This window comes from Rhinolophus sinicus, linkage group LG10 (genome assembly GCF_036562045.2).
Source record: "Rhinolophus sinicus isolate RSC01 linkage group LG10, ASM3656204v1, whole genome shotgun sequence".
Classification (NCBI taxonomy): domain Eukaryota; kingdom Metazoa; phylum Chordata; class Mammalia; order Chiroptera; family Rhinolophidae; genus Rhinolophus; species Rhinolophus sinicus.
The window spans coordinates 63,509,446-63,527,294 of NC_133759.1; the positions used below are offsets into that span (position 1 = coordinate 63,509,446).

The following is a 17,849-nucleotide window of genomic DNA, read 5'->3' on the forward strand; positions in this document are numbered from 1 at the left end:
TGTCCTCACAGGTGGTATTACCAGATAGGGATATTTGAAAATTAAAGTTAGATTTGGCATCCAAATATCCTTAGGTTTGCAGGGTTTTGATCTCTTTTAGCCAGGCAAAAATATATTGTTTCTTAATCTGGTCATAGTTGATTCTGCCACTGGAATTATTTCCCCACACACATACACTTTGATGTGATATGTTTTATTTTCAAGTGCTTGTTTCCCAAAGATTAGTAAACAAAAAACAAAATAAGATTCCCACTTTCCCCATCCATCAGCCTTGTTTTTTGTTTAGTTAACTAACTTAAAGGGAAGATATTAAAATGATTCACTGTTATAACTCGTCGTACCTTCAATGACTGGATATTCTAGGAGCTGAACTCCAACTTTTATCTCTTAATATGAATGTAGTAATCTTACGAAGTTGTAACTCAGTCTGAACTATCTGATCACTACAATTTGTAGATAAATTGGCTCTGAGTCTTCACCTGATGTTACACCTTTTTCCTGCTTTCAAATCACCATGACTGCACTAAAGATCCTGTTTAGAGAATCCAGCTAAATGAATAATAGGTTTAAAGAGGCATCATCTGCATGACTTCTCCAAACATTATCTCTTTGAATTTCAATTGTCAAAATGAGTATAGATTACGGGTTATTGGTCACCTACCTTCAATCATAATTCAAAGCGGAGTCTACGATAAAGAAAAGGACAGAATTTTGGATCAGAATACCTGGCTTGCGACCTGGTCCTATTGTCTATTACCCATGTAAACTTGGACCAAATTATTTAAACTTCCCTGAACTTTACTTTCTTCATCTATAGGAAAAGCACAATAAGGATTTCTGCACATGACTTTTACGAAACTAAACTGAAACACCTATGCCCAATGTATGGGAACCTGTTGCCTGAAAGCTGTAGGTAAGGTGTGAGGACTCCACATGGTGCCTTGGTCATTCTGCTTATAAGGAAATTCCAATGGATACTGTAGTGCATTCCTCTGAGATTTAAAAGCAAAAAATTTGTAACAACCTGAATATCCAAAAATAGGAAATTGGTTACATATACGTTATTACTTTAATAGTGGAATATTATATGTATAGCTTTTGAAATGATGCTGTAACTCTGTATTTATTAACCTAGAAAGGTATTTACATTCATTTCTGAGTAAGGAAAACACATTATTAAATATATTGCATAATCAGACTTTGTTAAAATTACTAATTTGTGTGTGTGTACACACATTGATACACAAATATAAAACATACAAGAAAAGATGTACAGTAGTTATTTCCAGGTGTGGGGACTTGGAGTAATTTTTTTTTCCATTTGCATTTTCTAGTTTTTCTAAACTAAACAGATTGTTTACATAAGGAGACACACACACACACACACACACACACACACACACACAAGAAATTTCCTTTTCAGTCCAGGGGCTTTCTTTAATCTCTGACAACTCTTTCTCTCCCTTACCTCTTAATATCCAGTCCATGGTCAAGGCCTCGGGGTCAGAAATCTCTTGGGTGCCAGCCTTCTTGTTTCCATTGCCCTGGCAACCATTATCCCAATTCAGAAATCATTCTTTCTCATTTGTGGATGCTGAAAGCTTCTAACTCATCACTCTATTTCCACCCTTCACCTCTGTTTCTACCCTTCCTATCCATCCTCATAAAGATTCTCAAATCACAAATATTTGCTAAAGCATGAAGCTCATTCTGTTATCTATCTCTTGACCTAAACCCTAGATATATCTGATGGCCTCCCTTTGTCCAGAAACATTTGGTTTGTGCTCTTCAGCCTGGTACTAAAAGCCCTTCATAATATAGCACAGGTGTGTTTCTTAATATCCCTTATATAGCCTTCACCTAGCCAAACATCATCACCGGTTCTCAGAACACCCCAGGCCTTTCGGTCTCTACTTTAGACCATCACAGGCCATCGGTTTGTAATGCTACTGCCTATTGAAACTCTACTCATGATGTACAGCCTGGTTGTACCAATTTTTCCAGAAAAACTGGCTAAAGTCCCAATTTTTCTGAATTCTAGGTGTGCTCTTTCCTATCTCTGAATCCCAGATTTTCCTCAATATTTATTTATTTGTTTATCTATTCATATCATTTTTGAGCATCTGCTATGCTCCAGGGGCTATTTAGATACTCAGAAACAAAGAGGTAAACAAGCTAGATACATGCTTGCCCTTAAGCAATTAACTACCGAATACTTAACATTTCTCCTTTGTTTAAACCTACTGACTCATGGTGAACCTCCAGCTGCAACATCACACACGCTGATTGTGGGCAGCTTGGGTGTCATGTATGTTTCATTATCTCATAGAAACCACTGTGTTAGCTTACAAACAGGAGATAGTCAATAAATGTATTGTTGGAAGGTCAGAGTGAAGGATGGAATAAAATATTTTGTCCCAGCAACATAGTTATACATCTATCTATCTATCTATCTATCTATCTATCTATCTATCTATCTATCTATATATCTCTATATATATACATATACATATATATATAAAATACATGTATGTATTCTATATATGTATTTTTAAGTATGTACTTATTTCTGTTCAGTGTTTTTGAAAATTAAAATTGATTCCTAATTAGTATCATTAATTTGGTCTCCAAAACGATGGGAACAAGTTGCTTCTGCTGAGTCCAAGATGAGATTGATTTCCTTTAGTAAAATGGAAGCAAAGAGTACATTCTTCTCTTTGAGAACAAGTTATGTGACAGAACTCACATTTGATCATTTGAGCTAGAATTCAGAGGCCTGAGAATGGCCTACAGAATTTAGGGATTTAACAATTTACTGTATTTAGCCAATGTTTTCATTGCCTATAAATACACCTCTAAGTTGCCTCTAAGTTGTGTAACTTTTTAAAGTTTTTAGTGAAATTTTCCCTCTTCACTAAATTATTCAATTAAAAATTTCTCTTGGAAAAGTGAACTCCCTTACTATCTATTCAGTATCTCTATCTCTTTATAGTATAGCTTTTCCTCATTTTAAGATGAGGGTATTAGTCGTTTTCCTTTTTTCATTTTAAGAAAAAAAGCTGGGTAATAAATTAAAGAGTATTTACACAAAAGGTCTTTTCTTTTAAGATCTGTAAGAAATCTAAGTTAATATTTTTAAATGAATTCTGTTTTCAAGTAGTAACTCTTCAGTTGGTTTAGCCCAAATCTGCTAAAGCCATTAAGAAAACAAACCAACAAGCTTTGTTTTAATCTTAAGCGAAATCACCATCTATCTAAGGAATTGGCTATACTCATATGGTTTGGTGTGTGAGTTTTGATGCTGAAAAAAATTCCATCCAAATCGGTTGTGCACATTCTACTATATTTCCGTTATAGCTAAAGAGTTTTCTCTTTGTCTGAATTGTATGACGAAAAGGATCTGCTGCTGTTATTTTGTTTCCCCAACTGAATTATAAGTTCTTTGGGCATGAGAGTCATGTTATGTTATATGTGTAAGTCTGTGCCTTGCGGGAAACCAAAACATTTTTTGGTTTGGATTATTTAATTTTATATTATTTTGTAGAAAAAAATGCTTCCTCTGGTATAAATGGTTTGTCTTAATCTGAATTTTCATATATTAGTCTAAGAAATTAGTTTTAAGACACATGTTTAGAATGGAATCTTTTTTATTAATTGTGGTCTGAATATACCTTTTGATATACTTTTCATTCTCCAGAAGAGTATATCTATGTAAACTTTTTATACTTTTATGAAAATTGTGTTCAAAATGTTTTAGTATTCACATAATACCTTTTGGTAACTCTAGTAGAAATTTGGTTTGTTATCTATAGTGCTGAATATCCTAAATATAAAAAAGAAAATAAAATTGGTAAAAAGAAGAGGTGAAATACAGATTTTCCTCTTCTGTTGCCTGGTGTTTGAGATTAGACATCACAAAGTACCTTCCTTAACTTCTGTAGTGTAACTTTTCCTTTTCAAATCCATGTTGGTGTGGAAATTCAGCTCAAGAGGAAGAATTGCCTGACGACTTATTTAGTACTATGCTTCTGTGAGTTGCCCTCTCTATTTTTTCGTGAAGGTGTACATGGCAAAACTACTGTCATTGCCCTTGCTTTTTGTCTTTGGTGCACATTTACTTTTCGACAGGCTTAAATAATGGCTAAAATGGTTGAAATGATTTATGCCTGCAAGTGATGTCTTCCTTTGCTCTATTCACATTCCTTTTTTTACTAATGGTCTGGTGAATACCTAGTGTAGGTACATTTTATTAGAGAGTATATTCCCTCTAAATGCTGTTCCTAAGCTGAAAGAAATGGGCCATAATCATATAAAAATAAAGTATCTCTTTGTAGAATTTACAGGTAATGGAATGTCCTTATTCCTGAGGCATGGAACATAAGGGAATTTTCTCTCACTATCAGATTGCTCTTTGTACTAATGGTGATTAAGTGTATCATATCAACAGCTGTTGTGATGTGTAGGAAAATGAATGAGTCTACTGAAAATCTCAACTGAAAGAAGTAAATCTCTGGAAGTTTCTCATTCTCTACAATTTTCTTCTTCCTGTTGAGACATGGGAGATGGGTTTCCAGTCCCTACAGATTGCTTCACTCCTAGTTCATAAAATTGCAATTAATAATGGTGAGCTAAGACCATTCTGGATTTGATGAACTGCCCTATCATCATTGAAAGAGAGTCTTTAAATCTGCAATTTAACAACCTGTAGAGACTTTGCACTGATTAATTCATCTGGTCATAGTCTTAAGGCTGACATGGCATCTTCTAGGCCTTGATTCCATTGGGATCAACATCATCACTTTGTAAGAAATGAACTGACTATTTTATAGGCTTAGTTGGAAAGAAATTTCTACCGTCAGCTGTAGGATGTGCCACTGGAATTTAATTTGTTGACCTATGAGAACACAGAAAATCTCATATTTTACTGAACTTTCTAAACATAAAATAAGGTGATCACAGAATCATAATGACGCTGACATTTGAACTTTAGTAGAAGGCCAATGCATTTAAAGTAAGTACCCTCCTTCCTGAAATGTTCAGCTCTCCATCAACACAGATAGGGTTCTGAAGAAAATATTATCCCTTGTGGAGGAAAGCACTGGAAATTGGGTCATGGATACTGGCTCTTAGAGTAGACATTATTTGAAGGCCACACAATATCTGTTTTCCCTGTGTTCTGGGGCTAGAACCCTGCGTTACCTCTGAAGAATCATCTACTACCCTAGCCTTGTGATGCTGTCAGGTAGTGTTCCCTGCCCTGCCTCGCCAGGATGGGAACAAATGGCCAAGGCAGTTGTACTTTTTCTTTGGGATTTGGAGTCTTGAGTACAGGGGATGAGAGGACAGAAAAAGTATGTGGAGCTAAATTGCTCCAGGAGTGGTGACCTGAGTATATTTGTTTAGTCTTGCTGTTCGGATCACCACAGCTACCTCAGTTTCTACCCCTTCTGGTCCTGGATTTTCCTTCTTAACTCTGAGCCACCTCCAAGTCTTCCAATAAATGTCTCTTTTCATTAATTTAGCTAGAGTCAGATGTCTGTTACTTTACTCTCAAGAACTATGTGATGATTAATTTTATGTGTCAACTTCAGTAGCCTAAGGGACTACCAGGTAGCTGGTAAAACATTATTTCTGACTGTGTCTGTTAGGGTCTTTCAGGAATAGATTAGCATTTGAATTGGTAATCTGATTAAAGAAAAATCACTTTCACCAATGACATGGGCACCATCCAATCTGTAAGGGGTGAAACAGAACAAGAAGGCTAAAGAAGGGTGTCGTGCGGGGCGGCTGGCGGGGTCTCTGCTCCCGCTTCCCACAAGAGAACGCAGGATATGGTGAGGCCAAAAAGGAACACCCACAGAGCCGTAAATAGGGGAGTCATATCACGATGGTCTCACTGGAGGATGGGTTCACAGGACGTGCGACCTGCTGTCCACTTTTCTGCCAACCGACTGACGACTCTCCTCCACTCTCCTCGACTCTGCTCCTCTACTATCTTCAACTCTCCCCCGTAGCCGCAGCAGTTATATTAGTGGCCAATGGCTCAATGGTTACAGCTGATGGCCACCCAGCCACAGCTGATGGCCATCTACCACCCAGCCAGCACCCCTCCATATGAGGCCAAGAGCCTGGAAACTGCTCTTTGGGGCTCTGTCCCCACTCTCCACCCCTATAGGCTCTCACCTCACAATCTATGTGACAAGTGTCTTCCGTGAGGGGGCCTGTGCGAGGAGCCTGGAGGTGAATGCAATATCCTGGACACAGCCAGGCTCTCTGGGCACACCCAGGGTTTCTCAGGACACCACCAATGCTTCTGGGCACAGCCAGACTTCCTGGGCTTCTTAGGGTACCACTAGTTTCCCTGGGCACAGCCAGGGTTTCTCAGGGCACTGCCAGTCTCTCTCTGGGCTCAGCCAGACTTCCTGGACTCAGCCAGGGCTCTCGGTACCACCACTCTCTCTGGGCCTCTCAGGGTGTCCTGCTGGAACAACAGTGACTCACAATCAAGGTGCTTACATATTCTCAATGGTGGCCAGTTGGGACACAAAAGCAAATATCCCCCAGTTCCACTGCATGGTGGTATGTTCCCAAACAAACAGTCAAGTGGTCCATTAAATTAGGGATGGAAGGCAATTCCCCATAGTCCATAGTTATTCGCCATGGCTGTCCTGGGAGTGAGGGACAACCTTGACCTCACCCTCATCTCCCACGGAGGACTCAGCAAGCCTTTCCTCCTGGGACAAGTCCTGCATCCAGGCTGCCTCAGCAAGCACTTCCCAGCCCACAGGGCCGCAATGTCCTTTGCTTTCTCTGCCACCTTTGCTGGTTGGGGAACCATCCACGTCTTTCCACTCCTCCACGGGGGTCCAGCTCTCCGGCAGCTGCTCCTCCTGGTCTTCCAGAGACTGAGTGTTCATACACACAAACTGCTCCACCGCCCTTTGGAGAGCCTTGGCCGGCACCATATCCTGCCAACTACGCCATGTGTCATGCAGGGTGTCCGGCGGGGTCTCTGCTCCCACTCCCCGCAAGAGAATGCAGGATATGGTGAGGCCAAAAAGGAACACCCATGGAGCCATAAGTAGGGGAGTCATATCACTATATACTCTCTGGCAGCATCCGCCTCTCTGCAATCTGCTCTTGTTAGCTCAGCCACCATTTTCTTGCTAGCCCCCATTTTGCTGCTAGCATAGCCACAGCAGTTATATTAGTGGCCAATGGCTCACTGGTTACAGCTGACGGCCAACTAGCCACAGCTGATGGCCATCCAATCACAGTTGATGGCCATTTTACTACCTGAGCCAGCACCTTTCTATGTGAGGCCGAGAGCCTGGGAACTGCTTTCTGGGGCTCTGTCCCCACAAAGGGCAAATTTCTCTCTCTGCTTGAGCTGGGGTATATATCTTCTCCTGCCCTTGGACGTCAGCATTCCTGGTTCTTGGAACATCTTACTGGACCAGGAGTTATTCCACTGGGTCTTAGAACTTGGGGCTCGGACTGACTTTCCTGGGTTTCCAGATTGCAGGCAGCAGATTGTACAACTTCTCAGCCCCCGTAATTATGTGAACCAGTCCCTCATAATAACTCTATCTATCTATCTATCTATCTATCTATCTATCTATCTATCTATCTATCTATCTATCTATCCATCCATCCTACTGATTCTGTTTTTCGGAACCTGACTAATACAAACTATTATAGCTTCATTAAATAATTGTTAAATTTTTATAGTACTGTGCTATCTTTGGTAATCTTTTACCTTATGTTCTTTTGAAAATAAAATGCAGTAGGATAAATTTTACTACAATGTAAAATATATCTTTAGTAGACATTTCCAGGGAACAGAGTTTATTGGAATCCAAAATGCTGACTGAAATCTATGAAAGGTTGGCTCTGTTCCTGGGCCAACTCCCCACACTCATCAAATGCCAGCCTTCCTTTGGGTCAAGACGCTCCAGCCACTCTTGTTTTCATTCACTTTTTGGAGCAGGACATGTTTTTCCTGCCCTGTTTCTCTACCTGAAATTTTATTTCATTTCCTTTATTTTCTCCATTAACAAATGTCTTTTCAGCCTTCAGGTCTAAGTAAAATCTCTGGCAGACTTTCCCTGTCAGCAGCTGATCTCATATATCCTATTGCTTAGTTGATAATCTCTGTTTGGGATCCCTCATAGGCATTTCACATTTAACCTGACCACCCAGATCTTCTGATTCTCTCCTCCCCAGCCAGTTTTCCTCTCACTCTTCTCCATTCAGCATCACCCTCATGCAGTGTCTCCAGGCAGGAGTCCGCCCTGACACATTTCTTTCTGTTGCCCCAAACCAATGCACCAGCCAGTTCAGTTGGCGCTACCTCCAAAATGGGCCCCAAATCCTATTCTCCCTCTTTCACCATCACAATTTTATCCTGTCTCAGTTACTACCTTTTTTTTTTTTTTTTTTTTTTTTCCAGTTACTACCTTTTGCTTACTCAACTGCAATGTCTTCTATTTTATTCCTGTGTGGCACTCTTTACCTCAAACAACATAAGTGATTCCTTACATTCCCTTGCTTAGACTGTCCAGTGGCTTCCAACTCCAATTAGGAAAATAGATCCAAATTCCTGACTGGGGCCAGCAATGTGATCCAACATTATTTCCAACTTAAGCACTTTCCTGTCTCTCCATCACTCACTCCCTTTCTCCATCATTTTCTTTTTTCCCTTCCTCTTCCCTCCCTCCCTTCCTTCCTTCCTTCCTTCCTCCCTTCTTTCCTTCCGTCCTCCCTCCCTCTCTCCTTCCCTCCCTCCCTTCCGCCCTTCCTTCTTTCTCTCGCTCACATCCAGGCATTCTGAATTCTGAGCCATACTATCGTTGCACAAGCTCTTCTCCTTGTTGGAATACTCTTCCCAGATTTTTGCACAGCTGACTTCTTCTTGTCATTTAATTCTCAACTCAAATCTCTCTCTCAGAATGTCCTTAACCACTGATTCTAAAGGAGAGTTCCCCATGCCAACCTCTGTCACATCATCTTGTTTCAAGTCTTCAGAACAACTAATCCTGTAAAAGTATCTTGTTCTTGTTACTTACTTATGTGGCTTGCAAGGGCATATTTCCACATCTAATTTTTCCTTTCCAATACGTTTAAAAACAAAACATCATACTATTTGGCTGTTACTTTTTCTTCACCTGTATTTTGGTTATTAGGTAACACATTGTCACAAGTTAATGAAGATTAATGAAATAAGAGCTAATGAGCCTGTTTCCTGTATATACATAATAAAAGAAATCTCAAGGTATGCTATTTTTGGAAATTAACAATTTAAAATAGGCATTAGTGTGGCTTAATTTTTAAGCTAGTCAGAAAAAGATGCCCTTTTAAAAATGAGAATTATCTGAGTGAAAGAATTAGCATGGATTTATATTTAGTCATTATAATAAAGCACTTAAATACATGAGTTCCTTGAGGGCAGGAACGGTGGCATTTTCATTGTTTGACAACTTTGTACCTTTGCCTAACATCTTGTTTGTGGGTTCAAGAGGAGCCTCATGCAATGGTTGCTGAATTGAGTAAAATACATATTTTGGAACTGTTTTAATGCTTATAACCTGAAATTATTTTTTAAGCAAATGAAGTAAATTCACTTAAAATTAAGGGAAGTCCAGTGAATTTATGAAAGTCAATAAAAATAAGTAAGATTTTCACTTTCTCCATCTGATTTGTGATCCATCATCATTTGTTTAAATGATGATCAGGAATGAGAAAAAAATTCTTGTATTATGGATTTGAAGTTTTGCATTTTACTGAAAAGAGAATTTTTGGAACATGGCTTTTGAGACCTCTGTTTTCCAGTATCTTGATTTATTAGTTCCTTACATTAATTAATTCTGATTAAATTGTGATCCATGTATTCTTGATGCCAAATCAAGATCTTACTCCTCTACATCAATACTAAATAAATATAGGGGAGTTTCCTCCAAAATGTATCTAAATAACGATTTTGAAATAACGGAAGGCTGTAGTCACCATGTGACCACTTACAGAAAAGGAGCTGTGCTTACTTCAAAATGACAACACAGTTCTCATCATCCGAGATTTTTTCTTCCTGGCATTTTTGGAAGGTGAGAGAAGAACTTGTTCATTGTCGTCCTCTCCTTTTTAGGAAATCAAACCTTTTCCCTAAGTATGAATTTTCCCATTTAGACCTACCCAGTGGAACAGAGTTGGACAGAGTCAACACTGGATTAGAAGAATGTAAATTTGCTGTGCTACACTGAGGGCACACTTATAACTTGGGGTTATTTTGTTCTTCCCTCTATTTATTACAATCATAAACAGAATGCTTCATCACTGAAACAATTACAGATAATTACAGGACAAGCAGTCTTATTTCAGTGGTCTTAATTTCACATTTTTAAAAAATTAGAAAACTGTCTTGACTTTGTACCTACATATAAATGTGTGTGTGTGTGTGTGTGTGTGTGTGTGTGTGTGTGTGTGCGCGCGCGCGCGCTAATGAAGCAGTGTTTATGGAAAACTGGCTTTTGGGAAATTGTAATCGATTTTGTGTAGGGATATAAGCTCCGAGAAGTTACAAACTGGTAGCCTATGGGCTGAAATAGACTCCCAGAACCTGGTTTTATTTGTCCGGCATGGTGCTTTATTATTGTTGTTTATATTATTAACCTTTAAACATCAAGAGATTCCACATGGAAATCCAGATTTCCCGCTTCTCCTGAACATCAGGAGACACTGTGAGAAATTGTGTGTAGTTCACACCCTGGTGACGCTGTGATTTTAAACTGCAAATGGCAACAATTTAAAGGCTTCCATCCTTTCATTTTGATGTTTCTCTTCCGTATCAAATGTGTGCAGTGCAAGCACTGAGATGCTTACCCAGTATGCTCCCTGGCTTAATGGGGTATTACATGCCATCTTATTCCACCTGTAATTTCCCCCAATTTCTATGTTATATCCATTTTCCTTCATGAGGTTTTTCACATTTGGCCTATTTTCTTCCTCTCCTTGTTATGACTTTTATCCAGGTCCTGTGTTTCTCACTTCAGGGCTGCTGAATGCAGGGCTGTCTTAGCCGTCACCTTCCCTCTTGCCTTAACCATTCCTCTGCCTGTCCCATCCCATTCTGCAAACTAGTTATACATTTATATGCCCAAATAATGCTTCAATATATTCCTCCTGCCCTTAGACCTGCAGTGACAACCCAGAACCCGTGTCCAACTACCTAACCTCGAGCCAGAACTCAGTTTGTTCCTCCCATTTTGTGTCAATCCAGATGCACGTAACTAGTCATTATGCCATGTCCATAGCACCTACGCAAACCCCTTCCAGTCTCTGATGACTTTCCTCCGGCATTCTCTCCTCCTCTCCACCTGGGCAAACAGATCATGACCACCTTCAAGACTGGCCTTTCTAGACCACTTTGGTCCACAATTGCACAAGACAGCTCATCTTGCCTGGTGCATATATCAAAATCATATTTTGTTTCTCTGTCTTAAAACGCGGTTTTTCCAAGTATGGTCCCTGGATGTCTTACTTCAGAATCACTTTGTCTTGCCCTTATGCATTGATTCCTGGGCTCCACCTTATGTCCTCCTGAATTCCTTAAGTTGGGTTCTAGGAATCTGATAAATCTAAAATATGAGAAGTCTAGAATTTAAAGGCAACATGACTCATAGTGGTACAAGGTTGCCTGATGCTTTGATACAAGGTGCAATAGCATGTAATTAAATATACAAGTACATTTGCAGGTCTGCTAGTGTGTTTCTCAAACACTGTTTACCCTAATTGTTGATAAGAGCTCTGGGTGTGGCTTTAACTGGTTTCTTGACACCACTGCAGAGGCCATCAAGCCCATGACCCATCGGAAGGAAAGTGGGAGGTAAATAAGGGCCTCACCTTCCAGGCAAAAGCAAGACAATTAGATCATAAGCTTCCCGAGTGCAGGACCTGTCTGTTTTTTCTTTTTACTTGTTCTCTGCCCTCTCATGCCTTGTCTCCAGCAATGTCGTGATTAATACATGTTGAATAGCACTGGATAAATTGAATGAATGAATGTTTGTAAGTGAAAATTAGAAAGCACCTCAGTCCCAGGTTGACAAGGATAGTGAACACTCTTATTGGTCGCCTGCTCAGTCTGGGGTCAGGTGCTACGTTCAGTGCTTTTCGTAGATCACCCCCCTGAGTGCTCACTCCAACCCTAGTAAGGCATGGCTATGATTCCCCATTTTAACAATGGGGAGGATTCAGCTAGAGTGGCAGAGGGAGGCAAGAAACATTGTGACATGAGAAGAGATCATTTTTGTCATTTATGGAAAGGGGAGATAGATTTAAAATACTGACTAATAACCATTGGAGAAATCACTGTGATAAGTTGGTTGGTTTAAGGCAAAGAACAGAATTTGGAACTGGAAGACCTGGGTTCGAGATTCAATTTGCCACTTAACAGCTCCGCAAATTTAAGCAAGATCCAAAGTCTCTCTGAACCTCAGTCGCTCAATCTATAGAAGGGGGACAATACTACTGCATATCAAGTTGTTATAGGGACCAAATGAAGAAATCTATGTGAAATGCTATAAAAATACAGAGTGTTATTACTATTAATGATTGCTCAAATATGAGCCAGGATCTCAAAAAACATAACTATATTATTTTGAATCATGGTTTAAAGAGGGGAAAAACACAGAAATGATGAAATCTCATCTCCATAATCACACAAAGCAGACATTATCATCCCCAGCTAAGGACACTCATGCTCAGGGAGGTTATGTCACATTCCATAGTCACAACACACTAGTTAAACAGTTGAGCTGAGATTTGAAAACCACACCTGCCTGACTGCAAATGCTCAGGTCTTTCTAATGGACAGCACACCTTTAAAAAAAAGAAAACAAAACCCAACACATATAATTTGTCTTAACATTAAAAAATAGATTTATGTTTGAAAACTAACTCATTCTGATAATTCCCAATTAAGATGTTGTCATCTAGAACCTGGCTCGATTTTCTTTTATGAAATATAGTAAATGTAATTTGAATGTAGCTTAAATGAAGTATCCAAATGGGATAAAACAAGTTACCTGGGAAATTAGATTCTATAGATTACCAGAATTCAGTGCCTGAACTGTACTTAACGGAAACAATTTTTTCAAAAGAAAATTCTTCAGAAACCATTGATTGGCCTATCAAAGTCATCATTGTTTCTATGTGAGACATCAACAGCATGGAGTAACGAAAGCAACAATAAATAATTTAAACTTCACTTTAGTAAAGAAGAACACCTCTGTTTTCATGGATTTGGGGTTTGTAAGAAAAACACAGGGAAACCTTTGACCGAAGTTCAATTTTTTACTTGCACATTGTTTTTAAAATGTTCTATTTAAGTTGTTTTTAATAAAGAGAAGTCAGATAATTTTCTCTCACCCTGTGGCTTTTTGAAGGAAATGATTCTAAGAATACTTCATGCCTGCACCAACTTTTATCCTGCAATAGAGCCTCTAGTGGAGACGAGCTCCAGCTATTAATTTGATTACTGGGGCGTGGGGCAGGAGGAAGGATCTTTTTTAGAAAAGTGAACATTTTTACAATGAGGGAGGAGACAGGACTGGATAAAGGAGAAGAGTGGCCAGGAGGGTGTGTATGAATGTGGAGGTGCTGGTTTAAGTACCTGAGGAAAACTACTGAGCACAGGTCATGCCCTGACAAGGAACTTACACATCTTTCCTTTGAAGCATTGTGTAAGGTTTGGTTGAATTTATATGCTGTGGAGTCACACACTTGGAGGTCACACCCACTCTGTCACACTTCCTAATCTTGTAATTTTAGGCCGTTTACTTAACTTTGTGACTTTGCCTTCTCATCTGAAAAGTCGGAGTAACTACTGTTCATAGGGTTCTTGTGATGACTCAGCATAATCACAACACGCATTGTGAATGTCATTGGTAATATTGTTCTGGGGTTCTGGGACTTACTTGACATAAACATTAAAGTCTCCTGTGACCTTATAAAACAATTTTGAGGAATAGCAACTACGTAAGAGCTGTTTCTTTATAATTGAATAAATACATGAAATGGTGTAAAAGACACAGACACCTATTTAGATAAAATATTAAATCAGTTTCCTTTAAGAAACATTAAAGATGTTTAAAAAATGAAAAGATTATAAAACCAAATCTTCTAGTAAATCATCATGAGTTGATTCGTATTTTCAAAATTGCACCAATTTGTACTCATCATAGGAGACCATATCGATTTGTATATTTCAAGCAACTGCCTTACGCACGCCGTTCCTCTGGCTGACAGCATTCTCCCCTGGGAAGGTGGCTTCTCTAACTGCAGTGAATGGCGATTCTATTTGTAGACATTACTTCCTACAGCGTGCGTTCCCCACTGTGATTATTATTTAAAAAATACTTGTCCTCACATTATTTAGTCTCCTTGGTTAAAGGAGAAGTTTCTACAGCACAACAAGAACTTCACAGACACGATGTATCTGAGCTGAAAATGTATATTCTCTTACCAACAAAATAATCTGTGTTTACTGCAACATAGGAAATACAAAAAGCATTTCAATACTAAAGATCCTCAAACTACTACTTAGGCCAAGAGAAGAAAAAGGAAAAAAAATCAGAAGTATTAATATTCTTTGAATTGCTGGGACATTTTTCCTCTTCCTACACGATCTCTTGCTTACACTAAAAACAGAATGTTCACATTGACAGAAAACGGACAGCAAGAGGACTTACCTTCCTTCAACCAAGAAATGTTATTTTTATCATTTTCAAAATGCTCCGTTGTTCTTACTTTTATCTTTTCCAGCTCAGTTTCTGACATCTAAGTGGAAACAGAATTTGTGGTATAAAAAAATTCATTAAACCCAAAGTTATAACATTGAGCTTTATATTTAGAGACTACTGCCATCTTATAGGGAAATGTTTTCTCAGTAATAGATTTTCAGTTCACTCTCTAATGTTAAATTTTACATTTTATCCATTTGTAGTATTTTCAAGCATTAACATTGAAAACTAAACTTTATATAATAGTTCATTTTTCAGCGTTGCAATAAGATTTTATAATTTTATAATTTATGAATATGAAAGAATAACAGATCAACATCTACTCACAGATTTGTAAAAAACATTCAGTTGCTGTTTTAATATTTTTTAATAGTTTATAGAAAAGCGTGCAGCAAAGTGACATACAAACATATAAATAATAATAAAACCCAAAAGGACTTTTTCAGCAATTGATTGGGTCTAATGAGAACCTTTTGGCCTAAGATAGGCCCAGTTGAGCTCCCTGAAGTTATCGAGGAGACTTATGCACCTTCACTGCATTGCACTTGACTTGCACGGCTTGCTCTAAGGCTAGGACGCTCCACGTGAATCAGCACCTCAGTATATTTACCTGTGTGTTGCAGAAGGAGGAGGCCCTGGCGTGGGACAGGGGAGCAGCGTGCCGATGCACCGGGCAGCCTTCCTGGTTGTCTGGATGTCCAGCATTCCTCTGCCCTGCCAGAAATGAGCACAAACGAACACACTCCCTCCCTGGGTGGTGCTAGATTTGCAGTGCTGCCAAAAGCATCCAACTTGCGGCTGAGAGGTTTTGTGTGTGTATGTGTGTGTGTGTGTGTGTGTGTGTGTGTGTGTTTAAGGTAATATAAAGCCTGTGGTTCAAAACAATAAAAACCTCTTCCAGGCTAGCACTTATTTAAAATGACACTCTGCAAAATCGGGTAAAAATAATGAACTCTTTGCAAAATGACAGAGTTTTTTCAGTCCCCTTCCTTCCACACTGGCCATTCATCACTTAGGGGTAATATTAAAGGATATTGAAAAATATACATAGACTATTTGTGTTAAAATAAAAGAAGGGAAACCTCTAAAGCTTTATTTTCTAGAAGTTCATTCTGCAGCTGACATTTTGAAAAGCAAGGTTTTCTAACATTTTATAGGAAACATGAAAACATCCCAAGTTCCTTTGAGAGTCTGCAGATATTCCAAAAAGGATTTGAAATGACATTTAAAAGAGGATTTGTCATTAGATTGTTAGTCAAAGAGAATACTATTTTCAACAGAAGGTTAACAACAAAAAGCATAACCCTTAAGTATGCCTGATGATAAATAATTCAACATTTCTAAATGTTGTTGTTTTTTTCATCATGGAATATAATTTTTATTTTTTGGCCCAAAGTGGTTATCTAATCTCCTTGTATCCATTTCACCTACTTTTCCAATTTCATTTCTTGTACTTTGCTTCCAGTTTCATTGTCTTTAAAAACTACTTTGATAAGCCAAATTTCATGCTAAGATAACTTTCAGTTCCTCCTATTATCAGTAAGATAAATTTCAGATTCCTCAGCCAGCTAACGGAGACCTTGAATGGATGGATTCTGTAACATAATTTTCAAATTGTGGCTTAAGGTCCTAAGATTTCTCTGAGGTGCCTAACCTTTTACTCCAACCTAATTGTAATGCTGCTGTTCCTTAAACTTACTTGCTTCTACTATTACAATAACATTCCAGAAATGTTTCCTCAAAATCCCATCTCCACCCCTACATTGACACCTTCTGGATTGCTTTCATCTGATCCTATTTGGGACTCCAGGCATAACCCTTTCCATTTGGTCTTACGTATGTAAGCCTATCTTATTTTCCTAAAAAGACTATAAAACCTCTGAGGGCTCAGCCTATATCTCAGCATATTGTGCATTTTGCTCAGTGTGTGACAATATCATGTACAGATTAATAATGGATGTATAAACAAAACCAGAGTATCAAAGACCAATGGTGTGTCTATTAGGCATATTACCTCACCAGTGTTGACCAGGGAATTCCAGATTGATGGGTTTAAATTCCAGGCCTGGGAAAGGTTAAAACTGTAATTAAGTTAGATTTTAAGTCTTGGTTTGGTGATGTGAGCTTAGCACCAGTGATTCCATTTTGAGCCTGTTTTCTTTATTTTAACAGAGTGTGTGACAGTACTTGAATTTTCTGTATGGAATTTTCTTTCATTTTGAAGAGCACTATTTTTTTGAAATTAGACAACTCATTCTGAATTCTATTCCTATCTTTGTGAGCATTAGCAGCCATTCTTTATGAGACCTGTAGACGTTAACAAGCATTGTATTCATTTTTTTCCCATCTACTTCACCAATAAAGATGATAAGAATAGGCACCAAGTACTTTTTCCTGAATTAACTGTATATCACTGGTGCCTTTATTGGACATTGCATTAAGTGTGCTTCACACTAATGTGAAGCTTTAAACCACTTATGCATGAACCTAGAGATGCACTTGAGCCACAACATTCTCCATCTGGGTAATGGAGTCTTCTTGAAACTGGGGTTTTAGTCTCTTGAGCTGGACTGGGGATTGGGATGAATGAGGTAAATCACAATTGATGGCAGGCAATAAAGAGAAACCGAGTCTGATGAACCCCAGGCAGAACAGACTGAGACACAATAGATGGTCCAAAATGAAGTTCAAAAGTGACAGGCCAGCCTCAGAAGTCAGGCGGGTCTAATTAGAAACCAAGGAGAATAAAAACATTTTTAAAAGAATCCCCTCTCTGGTACCCAATTTTTTGTATCCATTGTACCCATTTAAAATGAGCAAAACAATTCCGACCCTGGGATGTGGTCTCAGGGCTCAAGTTTTCTTTATAAATTATGTTTCTATTTTCTTTTCTAAGTGGAGAATTTGCATGTACTCTTATTTTATAACCCTATTCCTTTTATTTTGACTCATGCATCAATATTTCTAGTTCCTAGTCAAAATCTGATCCAGAGACAGAATCTTTAAGGTCAAACTATTCAGCAGAAAACAATCTTTGCCAAGAGAAAACCTGCACGA

General features: G+C 38.6%; 1 protein-coding gene across 1 annotated transcript in view; it reads right to left on the reverse strand.

Annotated features, from left to right (window-relative positions):
• MDFIC2 (MyoD family inhibitor domain containing 2) overlaps positions 1-15,539 on the reverse strand; it is a 122,724-nt gene extending 107,185 nt beyond the window's left edge. Inside the window, exons 1-2 of the mRNA XM_019711724.2 lie at positions 15,403-15,539; positions 14,742-14,829 (exon numbers count right to left, since the gene is read on the reverse strand). Coding sequence (XP_019567283.2) covers positions 14,742-14,829 — 88 coding nt within the window. The 5' untranslated portion in view covers positions 15,403-15,539. The remainder of the gene's footprint in view (positions 1-14,741; positions 14,830-15,402) is intronic.
• Positions 15,540-17,849: the final 2,310 nt, after the last annotated feature.